Source organism: Mus caroli, unplaced genomic scaffold, assembly GCF_978045245.1.
Source record: "Mus caroli unplaced genomic scaffold, Mus_caroli_1 scaffold_19, whole genome shotgun sequence".
Lineage (NCBI taxonomy): Eukaryota > Metazoa > Chordata > Mammalia > Rodentia > Muridae > Mus > Mus caroli.
This window is the reverse complement of record NW_028227274.1, coordinates 75,524,377-75,549,418: the sequence shown is the minus strand read 5'-3', so window position 1 is coordinate 75,549,418 and position 25,042 is coordinate 75,524,377. Positions and strand designations below refer to the sequence as shown.

The 25,042-nt window shown below is 44.3% G+C and overlaps 1 protein-coding gene across 3 annotated transcripts in view; it reads right to left on the bottom strand.

Annotated features, from left to right (window-relative positions):
- Loxhd1 (lipoxygenase homology PLAT domains 1) overlaps positions 1-25,042 on the bottom strand; it is a 164,644-nt gene that overhangs the window by 91,228 nt on the left and 48,374 nt on the right. For all 3 annotated transcript variants that reach the window (XM_085833449.1, XM_085833450.1, XM_085833451.1), the window contains exons 6-12: positions 19,369-19,517; positions 17,735-17,858; positions 15,989-16,239; positions 9,429-9,564; positions 8,846-9,006; positions 7,799-7,885; positions 7,011-7,146 (exon numbers count right to left, since the gene is read on the bottom strand). In XM_085833449.1, the coding sequence (XP_085689575.1) occupies positions 7,011-7,146; positions 7,799-7,885; positions 8,846-9,006; positions 9,429-9,564; positions 15,989-16,239; positions 17,735-17,858; positions 19,369-19,517 (1,044 nt within the window). The remainder of the gene's footprint in view (positions 1-7,010; positions 7,147-7,798; positions 7,886-8,845; positions 9,007-9,428; positions 9,565-15,988; positions 16,240-17,734; positions 17,859-19,368; positions 19,518-25,042) is intronic.

Genomic DNA, 25,042 nt, shown 5'->3' with positions numbered 1-25,042 from the left:
GGACTTACCCTAGGAATACAATTTGGTTTAACTTCTAAAAACCAATTAATATAATATGGCATACTAGTAGAATAAAATATTTGGAAATGAACTTGCCCAAACAGGTGAAAATTTTATACTTTGAAAATTACAAAAATATCATTGAGATTAAAGATTCAATAAATTGACATGGGAATGTCGGTGTCCATGGACTGTGTGGGCTAACATCGTTAATACAGCATTAGTCTCCAGACAGAACTACTTTGATGCAATCCCTCTTAGAATTGCAGCTGACTTCTTTGTAGAACTTGATAAGCTTTTTCTCAAATTCATGTAATGTTGCAATATAAACTTCAAGGAGAAAGGCAGCAAGTGTTGCAAGATGTAGACAAACAGGGAACTCCCATGATACTGGTGAAAATGTGTCCACCTTTTGAAAAATAGCTCAGTGGTTGCTTACAAAGTTATGGGGGTGAGTTACTCAGACAGGGAAAGTGTATGCATATGAACACATGTGCGTGAATGTCAGAGTGGCAGTGCTAATGGTCACCAAGAAGCAGAAACAACCTAAACGCTCAACAGTTGAGCAGGTTACATCCATACAATGGAGCATCATCCGTTAATTAAAAAGAAATTACAGGCTAGAAAGATAGCTTAGCAGGCAGAGAGGCTTATACACAGTGCTGGTAAATGGCTCAGACAAAGAAGGAGGATAGAATCAACTCTCAAGAATTATCTTTTAACAGCCATACATGAACCATGATATGTGCACACACACTAAGTTAGATAGATAGATAGATTAGATGATAGATAGATAGATAGATAGATAGATAGATAGATAGATAGATAGATAGATAGATAGATAGAGGATAGAGATAGATAGATAGATAGATAGATAGATAGATAGATAGATAGATAGATAGATAGATAGATAGATAGATAGATAGATAGATAGATAGATTTATAAAGCACTAGTACATCTCATGGTGTTGGGGAATCTTGTGCACATGTTAATGAAAGGCAACGTTGTGTGACTCCATGTATCTGAAATGTCTGAAAGAGACAAAGCGGCTGAGATAGACACCAGCTTAGTGGCTGTCACCGGCAAGAGTAAAGGCGAGAAAAACAGACATGGGGGTTTTTTTAGACACGGAATTTGATGGTGGTAATGGATATATAGATCTGTCAAATACAGATCAAAAGACATTAGCTTATGAACTTTTAGTGGGTGAAGTGAATGACACATGAATTTATATCAATAAAGCTGTTGTTGTTTCTTTTTTAAAGAGAGACATTATTCACTGAAACTCCATCTATAGCCATGATGAAATTTATCAGAAATGAGACAAGTTGCTGGGAAATTTAGTGCACAGAATCTATTTTAATAATGTACTCATTTCCATATAGAGATGTCTGAAAAATCAATCTGACCATGAATCATGTGGGTACAGGAAGATATGGCATCTGTGCCAAGACATTTGTTAGAAGGCAAAGCTTTGAGCATGGAGGCCTGCCGTGAACAGAACGGGTACAGGCAGACACGAACGGGGTGAGTCAAAGCTCAGGAAACCATCTCTTGCCTCATAACCTTCACCCACCCCCCACAGAAACACATTTCTCAAAATTAAGCCATCCGTGCCTTCCCCGAGGAACTTTCAATGCTACACGGCTTTACATAAGTAGCGTTGTGTGTCCCCTGCAGATCGCATGGGTTGAAAGCTCAGTCCCCAGTCCCATTCAGAGGTGGGACTTTGGGAGGGACAGGATCACATGGACTCTGACCTAATGATTCATCCATTCATGGATTCCTACCTTAGGCTGCTCCTGGGAGGTGGGGCCTACTGGAGAAAGTAGGTCTTAGGAGGCATGCCCCGACAGATATATTGTCTACCTGGCCACCCTTTCTTCTCCTTCTCTACCTCTCTTCCCGTTTCCTGGCTGCCGTGAGGTAAGCAGCTTTGGTTTGTCACATGCTCCCTGCCGTGACGATCTGCTTCCTACATACCAAGGAACACCCACGGACAGAACTGTCTGAAACTGGGGGCTTTCGGTGACAGGTCATGATAAGAAGAGAAATGGGCAGCATTGGCTGGTGTGCGCCAACACGAGGAACCAGGGAAAAATCGAAGTAGCAAACCAAAGCCTTGTTCCAGTCTGATTCGCTGGTAGGTCTTGCTTTCTCAGTTGTCTTGCAAGTAAGTTCCCAAAAGCCAAATGATAGCAAACAGACATCCCTGTCCGGGGGATCCTATCCCCTTTATCCCAGGGCTTTAAGGTCTGTCCCACTGGAGGTCCTGACAAGTCCTTACTCTCTAAGCATCCCTCTGAGCCCACCAGTCACTGAGGTCCCAAACTGCCTGGCAAGACATCTGTGGACAATTGAAAGTAATTGCATTGTTAGTCATCAGCAGTGAGAGACTTTAAACAGATGGGCAAGTACCAGAACCTCTTGGGCTTTAATTTAAAAATTATGGCTCAGTCTGATTAACGAGCAGCAACAATATCCAACACTCATATCCAATGGGCTCCTGCCCACTCGTCAGTAGCATATAATCACAATGGGGAAAGTGGATCTCATTGGTTTTGCCATAGAACGGACCTCCTGAGGGAAGGGCAAGGTGGAAATAAATTGTGAGTTGGTACACGCTTTGTCCCCATCTCTAATCAGTACAATCACTCCAAAAAGCCTCTGAACAACCAGACATGACATTAATTGCTTGTTTGGCTGATAGTGGTTTTGTAAGCAAACTGGGAGTATACAACTTCAGACTCTAAGAATTGATTTTAAATTGGTCTTTACTCATCGGACATGACTGCAAGGCTCTCCATTAAAGGCTCTCTGGGACACCGTGCATGTTATCTGTTACCGACCAGCAGAGTGTGACTTTGCCTTTGGCTCTGTTTAGTGGTACAAGGAATAATGCAGATCACCGCTGGAGATCTGAGAGAAGACAGAAACATGTTCTAAGCACAAGAAAAAATTTTCATGAGCCAGAAAGAGTGAGTTCAAGGAACTTGAGTTAGTAGAGGCAAAAAAAAAAAAAAAAAGAACACCTCCAAAGACTGAAAGAAGGTATCAAAGATTCTTTATAGCCAAGACAGACAGATAGACATTCCACTAAAATTTTCTCATTGAAATGGTTCTCTGGGAGTAGCTGGAGACCTGGGATGAGGGAAGTTCTGGGGAGTCTCTGGAGATGAACCTTGCTGAGACTCCTACCACCAGGGGACATGGAGACTAACATGGTCACCTCCTGTAGCCAGGTGGGACTTCCAGTGGAGGGAGGGGGCTATCAACCTACCTACAAAACCTTCGACCCAGAATTTGTCCTGCCTACAAGATGTGCAGGGATAAAGATGGAGCAGAGATTGAGGGAACAGCCAACCAATGACTGGCCCAACTTGAAATATATCCCATGTAAGATACCCTGATCCCTAACACTATTGATACTCTGCTGTGCTTACAGACAGGAGCATAGCATAACTGTCTCCTGAGAGGCTTCGTTCAGATGCATATGAAAACATGCAGAGCGCCATGGCCAAACATCAGACAGAGCTTAGGGAGTCCTGAGGAAGAGTCAGGCATAGAATTGATTAAGCCAGAGGGATCAAGGACACAACAAGAAGACCTATAGAGCCAACTAACCTGGACCCATGGGGGCTCCCAGAGACTGAACCACCAACCAAAGAGCATGCAGTAGCTGGATGTAGGCCCCCTACATGTTTGTAGCAGATGGGCAGCTTGGTCTTCATGTGGGTACCCTAACAATTGGAGTGGAGGCTGTCTCTGACTTAGCTCCCTGCCATTGGATCCCCCTCCCTTAACTAGACTACCTAGTTGGGCCTTGGTAAGAGAGGGTGTGCTTAGGCCTACTTCAACTGGATGTTCCAGGGTGGGCTTCCCCTTCTCTGGGAAGACAAGAAGCCGGTAATGGGTGGAGGAGTTTGTGAGTGGGAATTAGGGGAATGGGGGACGTGATTGGGATGTAAAGTGAATAAAAAATAAATTTTAAAAAGGAAATCCCTATTTAACAGAACAGTTAAATTACAGCCAGGGAAAGCCTATATTCTGTGTACAGCTGCTATGAGTCTGTGGTCTCTAGTGTCAGAGCCCTTGCTGGTCCTGGCTTGGATGGACTTTGTAACTCGGGACACTAGCTGCCTTGGTAGGAAGCTTACAATAGCTGGGTCTCCATAGCAGTTACAACCAAGCCCCACCAGTTCCACCTTCAGGTGATTTCTTGAATGCGATCGTGTGTCCTCTAGTCTGCTCTGGCTCAGCCTGATTTTAGAGCCTTATTCTCTGCATGGAAAATCATATGTGGGTTTGTGTGTCAAACCCAAGCCCTCACACTGAGAATGGAAATATCCTGGCACACTAGAAGGGATGTGGAGATGAAGGGGTCAGGGGATTCGAGGGTAGGATGAAGTGAATCGTGGCATGAGGAAGACAAGGGCTGATCTGGGCCCTGGTTCCATTTCTGTTGCTGTGACCAGTTCCCTGATTAAAACCAGCTTTGGGAAGAAAGAGTGTATCTGGCTTATGATTCCAGGTTACGGTCCACGATTTCAGGCAAGTCAAGGCAGGAACTCAAGCAACTGGCCACGTTCACATCTGCCATCAAGAGCAGTGAGAAGGTAAGTGTGTCCTTTTTGCTTGTAACTTATCTTTGCACGGTTTAAGGCCCAGCCAGTGAGTGTTCCCATATCAATTAAGACAAATTCCAAAAAGCATGCCCAGAGACCAACTGGTCACAATCATACCCCGTTAGGATTCTCTTTCCTAACTAACTGGTGCATCAGCCCGGGAGTCCAATCAGCATAACTGGGTTTGGCCCCAGAACCGACATTTTAACGGGAAATTTAACCCTATGGGAAATTTGATGTAAATTGACCCTTGGCCATGCTCTACGAGATATTGCCTATTATGGACTCCATTGAAATCCCCATATCTAACTCACTTGCTGAGATTCTAAGCCTCAAGACCTCTAAGACCATTTGAAGACAGCATCTTTAAGAGATAATTAAAGTAAAATGAGACTATATGGATAGGAACTGATCCATTATGCTGACATCCTTGTAAGAGGGAGGAACTAGAACATGGGTGAGCAGGCACCCAGAGGACCATCTGAGAATACAAGTACAACTGCTTCTGGGGGGATGAGAAAGATGCCGAGAGATAAACCTTCCAAACGTCTTGATCATGGACTGTAGCTTCCGGAACTACTTGGAAACAACTTCCTGTTGTATCATCTACCTAATCCATATAGTACAGCCTTTTCGTACAACTACTCCAGTAAGCCATTGTACTATCCCAGGACCGTGGAACATCAAAAGTTGGTGTCAACAGTCTTGGTGAGGGATGTGGGACCCAAAACCTACAACAAGGGTCTGTAGGTACAAAGGCAAGTGAGGAGAATGTGCCCTGCCCTGTGCCCCCGTGGTTTACGAGGACAGAAACGAAGAGAGAAAGTTCAGCCACAGCAAAGAGCAGGGAATGTGCTGAACATTCTAGATAAAACTAGCAGATGTTTCCTTTGGGGTAACCTCACTAAAATGAGAAGCTACAGTTGGCTTCAAATAAAACCAAGTAAAAAGCTTTCACCAAAATGCTTGATGGACAAGACAAGAACAGAAGCATCAAGAAAATTCTGGAAGCTGTAAAGCGGCAGAAAGTGGGACATCCTTAGTCATGGTCTCGGTTGCTTCCTTGGGGGCAGTGCTGATATTCCCCAAATTTGCTGGATAAGTGTGTTCTAGGGTCCTACTGCAGACCCATTGGATTGGAAATGCTATCATGGAGCCCAGCAAGGTGTGGTTCAACAGTCCTCTATGTGATAAGGCACAGTACTAATTGCAAGTATTGTCTTCTTATTATCATAGATGGGATGACTTCATCTCTAGATGTTTGCTACATGTAAATGTATATATGTAATATATGAATATTTAACTCTAATCAAGTTATTTCAACAAACATATTCAAAGCTTCTACTAAGCGTACAGCTAACTACAGAGTGTCCAAAAGTGTTACATGATCACTTGTAAGTCAAGTTATTGAAATATTTAGGACAGCTCCAGGAAGCACACCTGGCTGTAATTTTCTGTGTACGCTTCACTTTTTATGATTTTTTTTCAATATCACTTTTGAAATAGTCCTATTGAAAAATTAAAAAGAGCCACAAGGATAACAACTAGGTTCATTTTCCTCCATACCAGCCCTGATCGATTGGTAATGTCTGCTGCAGTGCAGCAATGGCTATGAAGCTCATTTCTGACCTCATGAGAATGATTGGTAATGTCTGCTGCAGTGCAGCAATGGCTATGAAGCTCATTTCTGACCTCATGAGAATGATTGGTAATGTCTGCTGCAGTGCAGCAATGGCTATAAAGCTCATTTCTGACCTCATGAGAATGTTGTGATCACTTGTAAAGTAGTGTTTCCCAGCGAACGGGACAGGGCACACTCTACATCTGCCATTATGCTGCTGCCGTAACCCAGAGGCAAAGTGGCCTCTCTTCGGTCCTTTGAAAGTGAATGCTGGACTCCAGGTTAAAAGCTTAATCCTTCCCCTACTGGTCTCAAACAGAGATAAAGGATTCACTGGGTACCAGCTTAGTGTGTCATTGAATGAATAAACAAACAAACAAACAAACAAACAAACACCAGATCCAGCTTTACTGTGTGGAGAAAACTCACCAAGTTTCAAAATGTGAAAGGTAAAGTTATTTCCTTTAGTCTTGGCATGTTCTGTTGTTCCCTGTGCATCCCTCATGTCCCCATGTGACCAGCTTGAAGATCTGTACATTTCCTCCTCCCCGCTCCCATACCATACCCATCACAAGAGTGTTCTAGCACCATGCCCTGGAATGGATTCTTCCAGCCAGTCTTGAGGCTGGAACTCAATTAGTTGGTCTGCTGCAGTGTTCAGAGAGGGCGGATGATGCACAGCAGAGGAGACTGCCAGGCCCTCACTGGCTCAGCAAGTAAAGTCCCACTGCCTCCCCACGGCAGCTGACGGCTCAATACTTACTTCCCATGATCCTCCGCACAGTTGGGCCTTCTGCGGTCATCTCCCTCACGATCTCATTGTCATCTTCATTGGCATCCAGCCAGCGATTGCAATTGAAGTTATATTTATCCTTATTGATGGTATTCATCAGAGTCATCTACAATGGGGTAGTTTTGGGATAAGCAGGTGGGACCACGGGATATCTCACCATAGCCTGTGGTTCTCATTCTGTTGTCCTAACCAGTGTGTGTGTGTGTGTCTGTGTGCGCATGTGTGTGTGCACAAGTGTTTATGTGTGTGTGTGGGGGGGGGTGCGTGCACACATGTGTGTGTGTGCATATACACGTATGTGTGTTTTCCTTTTTATTTTATCTTACTTTATTTTTTTTCAAGACAGGGTTTCTTTGCATAGTCCTGGAACTCACTTTGTAGACCAGACTAGTCTCAAACTCAGAGATCAGCCTGCCTCTGCTTCTCAGTGCTGGGATCAAAGGTGTACAGCCCCATGCCAGGTCTGCCTGCTATCTCATCTTAAGGAAGAGATCTTCTGGCTCTTGCAGAAGCCAGGTGATCAGACTGTTGTTTCTTTCCCTGGTCTCCAAGAAGCCAACATTCACCTTGCAAAACCAGTGGACACCAGAGCATTTTCTGTCTACTTTGAAAGGACTCTCCCTATCTGTGCTCATCAAAATATATGGCCCATGTCTACCCTTCCCACCTCCATCCTCACAAATAGAGGCATATGTATATGATATGACCATGAAATGTGATAGGCCTGGCTCCTTTCCACCCTTCAAGGCACATCTTACCTTTTCTAAATGCCACCCAGAGCCAGGGTTCTGCCTATCATGCCACGCCCGAATCTTATAGAACCTGCCGAGATCTGGGAGCTCCATCTACAAGGAGAAATAAAAAGGTCTGTGTGGACGAAGTCATAGGAATACATCTGTCCTCACAGCTGACCACAGGCAGGTGGGTGCTCCCTTGGGCTGCTTTTTCCCAGTAAGGATGGGTTTGCTTCTAGCCACACTCAAACATTCCATTCTCTCATGTCCCTGGTAACCAGTAGCTCATGGGACTGAGACGGCTCTGCGAAAGACATGTTCAGCCTGGGCTGGTGAAACTGAACAAAAATAACTGACCCACAGTGGGATTCAGCCAAGAGATCTTCAGGAACAGAATCCACATGGCAGCCCTGCAAATTAGCACAGGGCCACAGCCCCAGGAGTCTGCTGGGCACCGAGACAGACAAAAGGATCAGTACAGCAGCCCTGCCCTATCCCCAGGGGCTCAAGTCTGGCAGAGAAGACAAATGCATAGAGAGCAATGAGCTTGGTGGTGGAATTGAGGTATCAGTGGGGTGTTCGGAAAGGACAGCAGCAAATTAGAGGTTCTTCCCCTCAAAGGTGGAGTGCCGCCTCTGAGGGCAGAGACTCACTCTGTGTACATACTGCAAACTTCAAAGTTGGATTTTCTTTCAAAAGCTCCCAAATTCATGCTTTCCCTTAAATTTGGTCCTTGCACTCGAATGCAGCCAGGTTGAACAATCTAACTGTGCTCTGGGCCTCTGATCCCCACAATTCCCCTGTTCACCTTGCTCCCGAATGCTCCAAGCACTCCACGCTGGCTCTGTACCCTAAACTTCATCCTGGACTATTTCGGGTGGAAGATCAAACATAAGCTAAATCTCTTTCCATAAACTGCCTATTAATCATCAAATTTGCTGCTGCCATGGGAGCCCAAAGGCTCCAATGCACCTTTTGCCTTTAAACTTGGTCCAGCATAGAGAACTGCAATGTCCGGTGCTCCCTCATCTCTTTCCCATCTCCCTCCCGGCCATCCCATCTCCTTCCTACCCTGAACTTCTCAATGATGCCTGGCTTGAACCACTTGTTGTTGGGATTCAGAAGAATCTCATCTGTCCTTCCCTTCTTCCCGTAAATCTGGATGAAGATGGGCGAGTTGGTGCCGGCTTTCTTCAGATCAGTTGTCCAAACCCAAAGGGACCAAGGATATTCTACAAGACAGGTCACAGTGCATCGTAAACTCCAAAAGTTGGGGAGCAGGGGTGGGGGAGAAAGATGGAGGGATGAAAAGATCAGGATTGGAGTTTATTCACAATTGTGTCTGCTCTTAGAACCCATTAAACAAGCGCAGAATATATAAAGCCTAAGATCCCCTATTAAGAGAAAGGCCCATTAGTGTCTTGCATCGTGGCTAAAGATGGACTGCGTTTTAGCAGTAGACAAGAGCTGACTCCACCATCCTACAGCTAGTATATTGGGGCTCATTGAGTGAATCGCTCAGTTTAACCCCATGTCCATCACAGCAGCTCCTTCAGTTTAGGGACTCTGCTCTCTGCAAGAGTGAATGGCCTGGACCTTGCAGAACTGAGCTTCTATCTGGGAGGACCCCAGATTCTGGGTCCCTCAAACTTACTTTTCAGCCGCTTCTTCCTCAGAGACACCATCTCATAGAGCTGCCTCTCAATCAGCCCGTCTGCCTTCTTCTCATCCAGCCAGTTGCTGCAGGGGAAAGTCTGCTGAATGCCAGTGAAGGGGCACAGGATCACCACCTATAGAGCCAGACAGCACATGTATCCTGTGTGAGGTCCACTGGTGGGACCCACTCACTGCTCAGCAGCCTCCCCAGCCCTAAGGGCACAGGTGTCTGTGTTAGGACCTTCAGGAAATGGAACTTTTAAATCTTACTTTCTCATTAAATCTTAAAAAAAAAAAAAAACTCTTTTAAGATTTTTTTCTTTGCAGATAAGAAAATACTTTTCAAAAAATTATTATTTGAAAGAGAACGTCTTTCATGGTAACTGCTATCACTAAGTTTAGTGTAAAAAAGCAACACAGAGTTGGCTAAGCACTAGAAAGCACAGTCATCCAGTGCACAGTGCTTCAACTTAATAAAGGAGAAAGAGCACAGGACTAACTCACTACGAACAGAAAACAGCCGTAAAGAGAATTCAATACTAGCTCAGAAAACAACTCCTAACATGGGAGAAATAGAAAATAATGCATTTAATCAGTTTAATAACGTATACCAACCTCCTCAAACATAATTATCTCAATAAAACACTAGAAGCAGTTGCTTTTAAATAATAAACAAAGTCTGGAGGTGCAGATCATTGGTAGAACTTAGTGATCCCTTAGGCTTTATGCACATATACACAGACATGCACACACATGGACACTCACAGAGACACAGACATACACGCAGACACACAGAGAGAGACACATGCACACACAGATGCACGCACGCATGTCTTGCACACACACACCAAAAAACAAAACAAACATATACACTATTCAATTCTCTGTTCGGATGCTACGGCAGATCTTAGGCTACATACTCATAATTTGAAAGGAAATAGCAAAGTCTCCCCCTGGTTAAGGAGCCTGAAAACCAACCAAGCTGTGCAAAGGAAGACTTGCTGGCAGAGAAAACCTTCAAAGAATGTATGGAGAAATCATTAAAGTTGAAACACAGCTTAAAGGATGGTTATTTGTCAACTCAGCGCATGGAAAGCACTTAATCAGTAAGAAAGAGAAAGGGCCGTTTGTAAGAGCATTTGTGACGATACGAATGGTAAGATCTATGTGGTTACACTTGACAAAGACATGCACTGTGTGGAAGAAGAAAACAAAACTACATTGAAAAACAGTCTTAGAGACCTGAATTTTAAGAGGTCCAACATTCTCATAGAAAAAGTAAGTTGCTATATTAATGTGTGTGTGTGTGTGTGTGTGTGTGTGTGTGTGTGTGTGTGTGTGTGTGTGTGTGTGTGTGTGTGTGTGTTGATCTTTCCAAGGAACTCTAGATCGGTGGTTCTCAACCTAAAAGGTCATGACCCCTTTGGTGGTCACATAACAGATGCCCTGTATATCAGGTATTTACATTATGATTCCTAACAGTGGAAAAACGACAGTTGTAAAATAGAGAGAAGATAATTCTAGGGTGGAGGGTCACCAGGAACTATGTTAAAGTGTTGCAGTGTTAGGGGTGATGGGAGTCACTGCTGCAGATCCAGTGGGCATTTCATCAACCTGGGGAGAGTCTAGAATTCTCATGGGATATTAAATGGTGGCAGACGTCAGTCTGCCCTTTTAATAAAGGAGGAGGTTGGAGTTAATTTGTTCCAGCAGAAATAGTACAAATGTATAAAATGAAAGCAGTGAATGTTGCATTGGTGAAGAAATTTAGTAAAGCGCTTAGTGGAACAGAGTAGAAAGCAGAAAGGAGCTGGGGTTTTGTTTCTTGGTTTTGGAAAGCACTGATTTTACTTTCAATGGGAAAAAAAAATCCTGATTTCCCACTAAAACTTAATCATTGCTTCCCAAACTTCCTTAATGACAAGAATTATCAAGTAAACCATGATGGTTCTGGCCTGTGGTCCCAGTTATTATGGAGTCTGATTGGGCTGCAGAGTGAGTTCAAGACCAGCCTGGGAAACAATGAAACTCTGTCTCAAAACTTATAAAAAAAGATTCAGAGAGGCAGCGAGGGAGAGAGAGAGAGAGAGAGAGAGAGAGAGAGAGAGAGAGAGAGAGAGAGAGAGAGAGAGAGAGAGAGAGAGACTGAGAGAATACCACTGTGTAACTATACAGCACTTCTTTATCCAGTCTTTGCTTGAAGGACATCTAGGTTGTTTCCATTTTCTGAATAAATTATTTCAACTATTACGAATAAAGCTGCTATGAACATAGTTGAGCAAGTGTCCTTGTATACGGTGAAGCATCTTTTGGGTATATGCCCAGGAATGGTATAGCTGGGTCTGGAGGTAGAACTCTTCCGAATTTTCTGAGCAATGGCCAAATTGATTTCCAGAGTGGTTGCACAAGTTTGCACTTCCACCAGCAATGGAGGAGGGTTCCCCTTGCTCCACATCCTCGCCAGCATCTGCTGTCTCTTGAGTTTTTCATCTTAGCCATCCTGACAGGTGTAAGATGGAACCTCAGGGTTGTTTTGACTTCCATTTCCCTGATGACTAAAGATGTTGAACATTTCTTTAAGTGCTTCCCAGCCACTAGAGATTTCTCTGTTGAGAATTCTGTTTAACTCTATACCTCATTTTTAAATTGGGTTATTTGGTTTGATGCTGTCTAATTTCTTAAGTTCTTAGTCCTCTGTCAGATGTAGGGTTGGTGAAGATCTTTTCCCATTTTACAGGCTGGCCATTTTGTTCTATTGATGGTCCTTTGCCTGACAGAGGCTTTTCAGTTTCATGAGGTCCCATTTGTAAATTGTTTATCTTAGCATCTGAGCTATCCGTGTTCTGTTCAGAAAGTTGTCTCCAGCCGGGCGTGGTGGCGCACGCCTTTAATCCCAGCACTCGGGAGGCAGAGGCAGGCGGATTTCCGAGTTCGAGGCCAGCCTGGTCTACAAAGTGAGTTCCAGGACAGCCAGGGCTACACAGAGAAACCCTGTCTCGAAAAACCAAAAAAAAAAAAAAAAAGTTGTCTCCTATACCAACGTTTTCACAGCACTTCCCCACTTTCTCTCCTATGATATTTAGTGTGTCTGGTTTTATGTTGATATCTTTGATCTGCTTGAATTTGAGTTTTGTGCAGGGCGATAAATATGGATCTATTTAAATTCTTTAACGTGCAGACATCCAGTTAGACCAGCACCATATTTTGAAGATGCTTTCTTTTTTCCATTGTATAGTTTTGGCTTCTTTGTCAAATATCAAGTGTCTGTGTATATGTGGGTTTATTTCTGGGTCTTCTCTTCTGTTCCACTGATTAAACCTTTCTGTTTTCATACCAATATAGTGCAGTTTTTATTACTATTTCTCTGTAGTACAGCTTGAAATCAGTGATTGTGATAAAATAAATAAAAGACCCAGAAGTTCTTTTATTACACTGGATTGTTTTAGCTATCCTGTTTTTTGTTGTTTGTTTGTTTGTTTTGTTTTGTTTTCCCATATGAAGCTGAGAACTGCTCTTTTAAGGTCTGTAAAGAATTCTGTTGAAATTTTGATGGAGATTGTGTGATTGCTTTTGGTAAGATGACCATTTTTACTGTCAATCTTTCTGATTCATGAGTCTGATCCAAAGACATCATGAAATTTACAGGCAAGTGGATGGAATTAGAAAATATCATCCTGAGTGATGTAATCCAGACCCAGAAAGATACACATGGCATGTACTCACTCATAAGTAGACATTAGCCTAAAGTACAGGATAGCCATGCTACAGTCCACAGACCCAAAGAAGCCAAGTAACAAGGAGGGACCAAGGGAGGGTGTTGAATCCCACCCAGAAAGGGAAATACAACAGATGCTGGAGGTGGATGGAAGAGGGAACTATGTGGAAGAGGGAAGTGGGGATGGGGCTCAGGTATGGGAAGAGACAGGCAGGAGAAGGCTGGGAGAGAGAACAAAAATCAGAGGGAGGACATCTGAGACAAAGGGGATACCTGGGATAGGGGAGGCTCCTGGGAGTCTATGGGGGTGACCTTAGCTGAGACTCCTAGCAGCTGGGGATATGGAGACTGAAGTGGCCAACTCCTGTAGCCAGGTTGGACTTCCATTGGCGGGGGGGGGACAGTAACCCACCCATAAAACCTTCAAATGAACATTTGTCTTGCCTAGAAGATATATAGGGATAAAGAAAGAGCAAAGATTGAGGGAATGACCAACCAATGACTTCCCCCCAATTTGAGACCAATCCCATGGGAGAAAGGCAACCCCTAACATTATTAATGATAACTCTATGCTTGCAAACAGGAACCTAGCATCACTGTCTCCTGAGAGGCTTCATCCAGAAGCTGATGGAAACAGATGCAGAGTTCCACAGCCAAATACTAGGAGGAACTCAGGGAGTCTTGTGGAAGAATGGGAGGAGATAGGATTAAGGGACCTAGAGGGGTCAAGAATAACACAAGAAGATCTACAGGGTCAACTAACTTGGGTCTATGGGAGATCACAGAGATTGAGCCACCAACCAAAGAACATTCAAGGGTTGGACTTAGGCCTTTTACACATTTGTAGTAGATGGGCAGCTTGGTCTTTAAGTGGGTCCCCTGACAATTGAAGCAGAGACTGTCTGAGTCTGTTGCCTGCCATTGGATCCCCTTCCCCAAGCTGGGCTTCTTTGCCTCAGAGGGAGAGGATGCACTTAGTTCTGCTGTAACTTGGTAGGCAAGGTCGGGTTGGCACTCATGGGGGACTTCCCCTTCTCCAAGGAGAGCGAAAAGGGGGAGTGGGGGATGGGGGGTTTGTGAAGGTAGGACTGAGAGTAGAGGAGAGATAGAGGTTGTGATCAGGATGTAAAGTGAATAAATAAATTAATGGGAAATAAAAGAATTTTGAGTGATTGTTAATATTTGCCTATTTACATGTTAGTGTTTTGCCTAAATGTGTTTATGTATAATATATATATATATATATATATATATATATATATATATATATATATATATGCCAGATGAGGGTATCATAGTGCCTGGAACTGGAGTTACAGCCAGTTGCAAGCGCTATGTGGGTACCAGACACTAAACCCAGGCCCACTGCACAATGAGTGTTCTTAACAGCTCAGCCATCTCTCTAGTCCTGTAACTTCACTGTAGTTTTTAGATACTTTAATAAATATTGCTAAAATATTTTTGATGTATATATGGAAAAAAATCTACTCACAAAAATAATTTCTAGTGGATTTAAGATGTGGATAGGAAAACCAAAACTTTATCAACTTTAGAAGGGATATAGAAACATAGTTTTAGCCTTAAACTATTTATTTGTTTGTTTGTTTGTTTGTTTATTTGCTTGCTTGCTTGTTTGTTTATTTTGTGTACGAGTGGTGGTCTTCATGCATGTTTGTGAGGACTCTGAAGACCAAAAGAGGGTGCCAGATCCCCTGGAATTGGAGTTACAGACAATTCTGACATAGCACGTGGGTGCTGGGAGCCAAATTCAGGCTCTTTTGGAGCAGAGTTAGCAGCCAGTGCTCCTAACTACTGAGCTGTCTCTCCAGCCCCTGACCCTGTATTCTCATAGCTTTAAGGTAATTAGGCTCTTTCAAATACAAAAGGCAGTAAACATAAGGGAGGGCTGATCAATTTATCACACTTTATCACACTTTCCTTTCTTTCCCTCCTCCTTCCCTGTGTAACCCAGACTGCACTGGAGTCCACAGTCAGGCCAGGCTGGCCTCAAGGCGATCTACCGGCCTCATGCAAATGTTTAAATGTCTTTGTTGATTCATAAGACAAAAGGACATAGCACCAGGAGTCATGTCATCTCTAACTGGCAGATAAGCACCTATGGTAACCGATGCTGGTTTTGGAGACAGTCTCCACTCCCATAAGTCCCTACGAACAAGGCCAAAGAGGATGATGTGATCTTGTGCAAGGGATTACCATAAACTCTAGAGCTGGTTTGTTTTATATATGTATATATGTGTGTTCACATGCCTGTGTGTGTGTGTGTGTGTGGATATATGTATACATGTGTGTGTGCGTGTGTGTATGAGATTTACTTGAATGGCTTACAGGCTGTAGTCCAGCCAGCCCAACAATGGCTGTCTATCAGCAGAAAGTCCAAAAGTCCAATAGTTTCTCAGTTCACAAGGCTAGTCTCAGCTGCTCTTCAGTATACACTGGGATCCCAAAGAAGTAGACTCTAATGCCAGTAAAGGAATGGATGAGAGAGAGAGAGAGAGAGAGAGAGAGAGAGAGAGAGAGAGAGAGAGAGAGAAAGAGAAGAGAGGAGACGAGACCAAAGAGCATCTTTCTTCCTTGTCCTTCACATAGACTGCCACCAAAAGGTGTGGTCCAGATTTAGGGTGGGTCTTCCTACCTCAACGATCCCGTTAACTAAAAGTCCTTCACAGATGTGCCCAGAAGCTTGTGCCTTATTTAGTTAATTCCAGATGTAGTTGAGGCAACCAACTGAGAGCAGCCATCACTAAGGTACAGGGTGGAGTTTGTCCTTCAGGGTTAATGAAGAACCCACTGACCCAGAGACCGTTCACAGGCTGGTCCCTTACCTTCTCACAGTACCAGCCGCGGTTGACGCCTATGTTGCCATGCCCGATGGAGACCCGGCTCAGGGGGCTAAGGAGGACGGCCAGGTCGATGTGGAAGATATCTGTGCGGCCCCTGTCAAACACGCCACCCTCCAGGAAGATTTTCCCACTGTTCTTGTTCCCTCTGGCTCCATACATGACCAAATAGATTTTAGATTTGGTCCCAGCTCCTCGGATATCCCCCGTGAAGACAGTGACAATGTAGGTTATGGCTGGAGTGAAAAGAAGGGCAGAGAAGGTTCAAAGGGGTTTCACTGGAACATCCCTTTATCTCCATCTTTGCTACAACGCCGCTCTCCCACACACACCCATGCCGCCCCTCCCCCATTTTATACACTCAGACCAGTCTCCCTCACAACCTCACTTGTCTATCAATATTGTGTTAGTATATGTGAGGCTGGGGGGGGGTGAACTCCCTCTATTATCTCAGGAGACTGTCAGCACTCATTACAGGAAACAAAGACAAGAAGGAAATTGAGCTGGCCAAAAATAGTACTTATTATTAATGTTAATTACTGTGTGTACATTATTAATAGCTGCCAGATAAATTCTGTTATGTCTAATCTAATTATAACAGCCAAACCCATTGATGGAGATTTATCTATGGCCTATCTGGTTCATTTGGTTCTTTATGCTGAAAAATATAACTTTTGAGAAGGGGCACTAATGTCTTCCCCACCCCCTGGGCTGAGGAAGAGGGAAGGAACACAACAAGGAGGGTCAGCCATCTTGGGTTTTGATCAGTCAGGTGGCAGTGTGGGCCCGTGGGATTCTGCAGATGAACCACCAAGTGCTAAGTAAACTCCTAAATAGGACAAAAAGAGCAAAGGAAGAGTGACAACATTGGAACCAGAAACTCTATTAAGGGCTTGTCGGGATCCTTTTATCCTGTCCTAGGGTTTAAGAACAGGGAAAACAGCAGACAGAGCAGGGAGGAGAGAGGGAACAGGCAGGGAGATGAGGATGCCCAGAGGAGCAGAGGGCATGGGTGTCAGGAAGGATGAGTCCTAGGCAGATGCAGCTGTGTGTGTGTCAGGGGGAGCTGGGAAATGGTGTGAAGAGGTGTCTGTGTCCTGATGAGGAAACTGGAGCCAATTTGTGATCCAATCTGAACCTTACACTGAAACTCTGGCTGTATCTTCAGTCAGGGGACAGGGGAAGATGGACTTCAGCAGAGGAGCAAGTTCTCAGATGTGTACAGCCACGTGAGTCTTGTAGAACCCCAAAGACCATCTCAGACAAGCCGAGGGGTGGAGGTTTTCTGTGGAGTTTACAGTGGAAAGAGGACTTCAGGAGGCGGATCAAAATCCAGACCAAGTCTGCCTTCGACAAGCTGTGTGACCCTGGGCATCTTTCTGAACCTCTACATGCCTCTGTTTTCCCATCTGTGAGTTGGGAACAAGACACTAGCTATGTTATCGGTGGCTGTAAAGATGAAATAAAACGTAAGAGGGTCACAAATTCCCCTTCTGGTTTTCTCCCTTAATTGCTTCTACCCATAGCTAGGAATGCCAGGCCATTGCCCTGTCTGCTCAGGCATCAACAGCCTTGCAACCCAGAGAACTAGAGCATTTTCTAGGGCAGCAAGGATGCTGTCTTCAAACCCAGCTGCCTCCTGTCTGATCACAGCTGTAAGCCACAGACACAAGTATGGACTCTCGAGAAGAAAGGATGGTCCAGCGGGGGCCTCGCCTCTCCCCGGCCTACCTGTGGTCTCAGCTCCGCCCACTAAGATGTCTCTCTGGATTTTGCCATCATCTTCATCCAGTGCCAGCCAGCGGTTAAGGGGGAAGTCATATTTCCTTTTGTTTCCAATATCTTCAATGATGATCTGAGGAGAAAACAGGAACAAATGTGCTTATTGTCATTGAAGGCACTCCTGGTGATCTACTGCCCCGTCCAGTCGGGGAATGAGCTGCAAGAAGGCACTTGAGCTCCTCCCACCTCAAGGAGAGCTTGTCCCAAACACAGCTGCTACCTCCTATACTTGAATCTCAGCCGCTAATCCTCTACTGCCTGGAGTCACTTTGGAGAATTGAGTATCCGGACATTCAGTGAGCTAGGATAAAAGGGGGCGGGACTGGATCACAGAGCTGGCATGTGAGATGATTGCATCTTTTTGCTGAAGGTTGGACTTCTGATCTTATTGATGAGAAGAAGTCCGTGCAAAGGGGAGCTGAGCACTGAAACCAGAGCAGGGAATCCTGGGACGTGGTGGTCATGTCAGAAAACATCAGCAGCTGCTAGGGAGGCAACTCTAAGTGGCCATAGATGAAGTCTCCCCACCGAAACAACTATAAGCTGGGTTGGTGGAGGTATGTTTTCTAGAACACACTGAAGAGCTGACAGTACCTTCTGAATGTGCTTTTTGGACTCAGCTATAAAACAGGAAAGACAGACATACTTTATGAACAGTGGAAACATATGCCGTAGGGTGTTCTTTCTGTTGTGGTATGTGTGTGTGTGTGTGTGTGTGTGTGTGTGTGTGTGTGTGTGTGTGTGTGTGTTGAAAAGCAAGAGCCATGAATGATCTGGAAGGAATATTCTCTATCTATCAGCAAGCCCACAAGAAAAGATCTTCTGAGAGGCAAGTCCTTTTGGTGAGACTGAGTCCTGAGAAGGGACCTGTCTGTGTTGAAGCCAACTATATTCTGTGGCTGCAGAGACATGCCACATTACAAAGCAAGACTTCCCAATGCGAAGGTCAAAAAAAAGGATAAGACACCCCCTAAAATGAAGCAGAAAGGACAAAGCTGCCAGACAGGAAATTTCTTGTTTATCTCTCCTAAAATGGGCCACAGATACATCAAATGACCCTGGGGCACACAGTCTTCACTTCCTCCCACGTAGGCTCAGGATGCTTGAGTAAACATATGGGTGGCCTTGCGTCACTATGGAGTGTTAGCTGTAACTAAATACTCTCCCCACACAGTACTGGACTAACTTCCATCACTTGTACATGGCCTGATTGGGTAGGGTTCTGTTCTGCACAGATGAGGGGAAACACACACACACAGAGAGAGAGAGAGAGAGAGAGAGAGAGAGAGAGAGAGAGAGAGAGAGAGAGAGAGAGAGAGATTAGGAGGGTCAGGGGCTTCGTGGAGCGTAGTTAAGCCCTGGTTTGCTCAGATAAGAGAAGTAGTTTTCTAGAAATTTTAACAAGGACAGTCTTGGGGGCAACCTGGTCAGCATGGAGGTCAGCATGGAGGGCCAGTGGACTCAGGCAACAGAGTAGAGACAGGCAAATCTAGAGTGGGAAGTTCAGCTTAGTTTCAGGCCTCTGAAGAGCCACCCATCCCCCTCCCATGCCTAGGAGGCAGCAGAGAAGCAGCTGAGCCTACCTTGGACAGGAACCAGCCTGCGGACCCCCCCTTGTTGTTGTGGCCCACATTGATCTTCATCAGCTGCCCCAAATCCGGAGCGTCCAGTGTGAACTTGTCTTCAGCTCCCTTTTCAAAGTTGTCCTTTTCGTTTTCCAGCCTACGCTCGCCTGAATGCACAGAAGCAAGAAAGTTACCAAAAAAAAAAAAAAAAAAAAGAGAGAGAGAGAGAGAAGAAAGAAGAACCCGAAGCCTTAATGGTCCACCCACTGAAAGAGCTCTTACAAAGTCAAGGGCAGCTCCCTGCTGGGATCTAACAGCTCCTTGCATCCTCCAGCCTTGGGGAAAGCTCAGCTTGCCTCCTGTGTGGCTGGTTCCTGAGTCTCATAACTGGCTTTCTCATTTCAGCCTTATCCCACAGCCTTTGGCCCTGTGAACCACATTGTACTCCTATCCCAAGACTCAAGACCCCATCTTGCTTTTGCCTGTTGCTTGTCGTGAATGAGAGCAGTGAGCAGAGCGTTTGGTACAAGGACTGCGGCTGGGATCCTGGCCCCCTCGCTCAGCCCTGTCCTGCACACAATGCCCGTAACTAGCAGGGGACACTGTATCTGGCGTGGATCTTTCTCTCTTACTTCTTGCTATCCAACAGGAATGCTCTATTAACTTGGTCCTGCAAATGAAGAAACTGAGACTTAGAAATTAAATCATTCATCCAGAGTCGTGTGGGCGATGAACACAGAGCTTAGAGTTCCATTCTAACCAGTCTCTCTGTCTTGCCTTTCTCCACGGCCACAGCCCTGTGACCGTGGGTGTACAGATAATTCTTCCTCATCCCATCAAAGAGCCAACTTTTCCCTCAACTCCTCCCATGGTTCCTCTTTTCTAGATTTACATTTCGACATCCAGAAACACAGAAAATAATTACCAGAATTCAGGTACCCAGCACCCAGATGTGAGGGGTGTAGCAGTTGCTGACATTTTTGTCTAGATTGCTTCCAACCTTCCACGTTTTTACAAAAGATTTGATTGGTTTTATTTTATGTGCCTGAGTGTTTGGCCTGCATGTGTATAAGTTCACTTTGTGTGTGGCTGGTGCCCAAGGGAGACAAAGAGGGTGCCAAAGCCCATGGGACTGGAGTCATGGAGTAACTGTTTGGGTGCTGGGAACAGAACCTGAAAGAGCAGCAAGTGCTCTTGAGTCCTGAGCCATCTCAGGAAACAATCCCAGTAAATATGTCTCAGGCTTCGCAGGTTATCTCCCCACTCCTACTCACACCCTGACCTCGGCGAGTACCATCCCAGAATCCTCAGCACTGTAAATGCACCTCTAGGAGAGACAGGCCACTTGTGGCTGTTTCTGACTTCTACATAAATGATGGCATAGTGTGCGCCTCACAACCTCAACTGTTGCAGGGTGTCTGTGAGTGAGATCTGCTGTGTTCCCAAGGGCTGGGCCCAGGAGCCCCAGAGCACAGCAGACGCCATGACAGGGGTATGGCAGCAGGGGTTGCTACTGTTCCTCTGCTGTCATCTTCATGGGCCTTTGAGGAGAATCCTCCCAGCCACCAGCAGTTTGTTGACAGTGCCCTGTGGATGTTAGTGACAGTCCACTCTTTAACTGCCCTACCAGAGCAGAGTGACAAAAAGTGCCACGCTGCCTTCTTCTCTTGTGTCTCTGACAGTACTACCGCAAATATCACTGAAATGGACAATTTTATGCCCTTCTTCTGCACACTGGTAAAAACTGTGCTACATACAGGTGTGCATGGATGGTCACTAACCTGGTGTGTGGTCAGCTTTAGTTTGTGAGGCAACAGTGCCCTCCTGAATGCATACGTGGGGGTAAATTTCCACCAGCAATACATGGGAATCCCCACTACCCGGAATCACTATTAACATCTATATTTTAAATTTTTATTCTGTGTAGGGTTGCCGCATCTTGTTGTGGTTTTAGTCTGTATTTCCTTGCTTTTGGGGGGGGGGAGATTGACCATATGAAGTGTATACATATGTTCTGTGTCATTTAGGCAGCAAGCATCAGTCATTTTTATTCTAATTCTTTGCTCCATTCTTTATTACTTTATCCTTTCATATGTCATAGTCCAACCCCAGTTTTCCCTCCCTCCTCTCCAGTCCCTCCCTTCCCCCTCCCCTCCCCCTCCCCTCCCCCTCCCCCTCCCCATCTATGCCTTCTCTGTTTCCCCTAGAAAAGGACAAGCCTTCTTCTATCTTTAAGCTTTGTTTTGTTTTTTTAGACTATTCTATTGTTTATTTTCTTTGGGGTCTGTGCATGCACATATGGGATACACACACACACACATATGCATACATGTATGCATACATGTGTGCATGTGAGTATTTGTATGAATGTTTATGTGTGCTTTGGATAAATTTCATCTCTAGATTAAACTTAATTTACACTACCTGAAAATTTCTTTCAAAAATTCTGATAATTTTTTCACATTTAAGCCGTTTGCCCATTGGGAAGCTATTTTTGTACATTGCCAAAGATAAGAATGTAGTTTCATCTTTTCTCAGAATGTCAGGCAATTGTTCAAACATCAGTAATTGAACATCTTATCTTTGGCCTATCACTTACAATGGCGTCTTTACACGCATTTCTAGATTCTTTATTCTGTTCCATTGAACACTGTTATTTGCCTTTCTTCTCACACCACACTGTTCTAGTTTTTAAAGATCTGTGATTGGGTTGGTGAATGGCTCCACTCATCTGCTACTGAGCCATACAACATGGGTTCAATTCCTGGGACCCACACAATGGAAAGCAAGAGCCAATCCACAAAAGCTGTGCACCCACCTCCACACCTACACCATGGCACGTGTTTCTTACACAGACACTAAATAAATTGAATAAACCTAGTTAAAAATTTTTTAATATCTCCACTATCTTAATTTCTGACAGGGCAAAGGTCTCCCACTAGTCTTGTGTTTCCCGCTATTTTCTATTTTTATAAATTATGTCTATTAATTTTGCAAGTGTGAGAAGCATCCTCACTGTGGTACACATGTGGGGGTCAGAAGACAACTTTCAGGTTGGTTTGTCTCTTTACCATGTGGGTCCCAGGGATAGAACTCAGCTGTCCTATTTGGCAGTGAGTGTTTTACCCACTGAGTCATCTCACCAGCCCAGTTCGTACTGTTTTTATTTTTTCAGGATTATTTTGGCAATATTTAGCTCTTTATGGGTCTACATTTTAATAGAAACCTAAGCTTTGGTTGCTGGCATTTAGGAACTTGGCTGAGATGCCATTACTCTTTTATAAAAAAGAACCAGGAAACGTGGACTCTTAGTTAAGTTTGAATCTTTTCTCATCCGTGCGCACTTCTCTTCTTATTTGTATATTTTGGTGCCTTTATAAAACCTGTATTTCCCAAAGGCTCTTTCTTTAGAGTCATTCTGAAGAACTAATGTCTAATGTAAATGGTATGTTTTTACACTAAACATTTGGGGGTTTTCTTTCATAAATGAGTATAACCTATGTGTTTCTGTCTTAATTTTTACCTGCATGATATTTTCAAAAAATTCATGAAAGAACTAGAAGCATTGCCTCTTTTTATTTTCTTTGAAATAATTTACAGAGAATGGACACCAACTATTTCTTAAATGTTTGTTAGATTTTTTTACATAAACAATTTGTGGGTCTGAAGTCCTGGGTGATTTTTTTTTAATATTTTTATTACATATTTTCCTCAATTACATTTCCAATACTATCCCAAGAGTCCCCCATAGCGCCCCCCACTTCCCTACCCACCCATTCCCATTCTTTTGGCCCTGGCATTCCCCTATATTGGGGCATATAAAGTTTGCAAGTCCAATGGGCCTCTCTTTCCATTGATGGCCGACTAGGCCATCTTTCGATACATATGCAGCTAGAGACAAGAGCTCCAGGGTTCTGGTTAGTACATCATGTTGTTCCAACAATAGGGTTGCAGATCCCTTTAGCTCCTTGGGTACTTTCTCTAGCTTCTCCATTGGGAGCCCTGTGATACATCCAATAGCTGACTGTGAACATCCACTCCTGTCTTTGCTAGGCCCCGGCATCGTCTCACAAGAGACAGCTATATTTGGGTCCTTTCAGCAAGATCTTGCTAGTGTATGCAATGGTGTCAGCGTTTAGAAGCTGATTATGGGATGGATCCCTGGATACAGCAGTCTCTAAATGGTCCATCCTTTCATCACAGCTACGAACTTTGTCTCTGTAACTCCTTCCCTGGGTGTTTTGTTCCCAATTCTAAGAAGGTGCACAGTGTCCACACTTTGGTCTTCATTCTTCTTGAGTTTCATGCGTTTATCAAATTGTATCTTATATCTTGGGTATCCTAAGTTTTGGGCTAATATCCACTTATCAATGAATACATATTGTGTGAGTTCTTTTGTGATTGTGTTACTTCACTCAAGATGATGCCCTCCAGGTCCATCCATTTGGCTAGGAATTTCATAAATTCATTCTTTTTAATAGCTGAGTAGTACTCCATTGTGTAAATGTACCATAATTTCTGTATCCATTCCTCTGTTGAGGGACATCTGGGTTCTTTCCAGCTTCTGGCTATTATAAATAGGGCTGCTATGAACATAGTGGAGCATGTGTCCTTTTTACCGGTTGGGACATCTTCTGGATATATGCCCAGGAGAGGTATTGCTGGATCCTCCGGTAGTACTATGTCCAATTTTCTGAGGAACCGCCAGACTGATTTCCAGAGTGGTTGTACAAGCTTGCAATCCCACCAACAATGGAGGAGTGTTCCTCTTTCTCCACATCCTCGCCAGCATCTGCTGTCACCTGAATTTTTGATCTTAGCCATTCTGACTGGTGTGAGGTGGAATCTCAGGGTTGTTTTGATTTGTATTTCCCTGATGATTAAGGATGTTGAACATTTTTTCAGGTGCTTCTCTGCCATTCGGTATTCCTCAGGTGAGAATTCTTTGTTCAGTTCTGAGCCCCATTTTTTAATGGGGTTATTTGACTTTCTGGAGTCCACCTTCTTGAGTTCTTTATATATATTGGATATTAGTCCCTTATCTGATTTAGGATAGGTGAAGATCCTTTCCCAATCTGTTGGTGGTTTTTTTGTCTTATTGATGGTGTCTTTAGCCTTGCAGAAGCTTTGTAGTTTCATGAGGTCCCACTTGTCAATTCTCGATCTTACAGCACAAGCCATTACTGTTCCTGGGTGATTTTTAATGGCTGTTCTTGTTGTTTTAGTGTTGGAAACTGGCTTCTGTAAGCCCTTGAGATGATCAGACCTTATCGAATGATGAGATAAAGGGCCAGGTTATGGAATAGGGTGGCATTCGCAGGGTGTTGACACCAGCTTCTCATCATGCCAAGGGAGAAGCCCGTGCTTCCCTGGGTATGGATGTGGGCACAGAGAATCGGGATTGGCAGCCAAGATTCTTCCAGGTCAGCTCCTGTGAGACTCCAACTCCAGCCTAATGTAGACAGAAATGCTTCTCCAATGATGAAACTTGAAGATTCCCAGCCCCGAAGCTAATAACCCTCTCCAATGTCTGCCATCTTGCTTGGCTGTATAATTCCCAGATGATCTAAAATGGGGCAGATGTCAGAGGTGTCCACAGCTGCTGTCAGCACTCTTAGCATCCTGAAACTTATTCTATTTCAGAGGATGGTGGTGGTGGAGGTGATGATGATGGTAATGGTGGTAATGATGG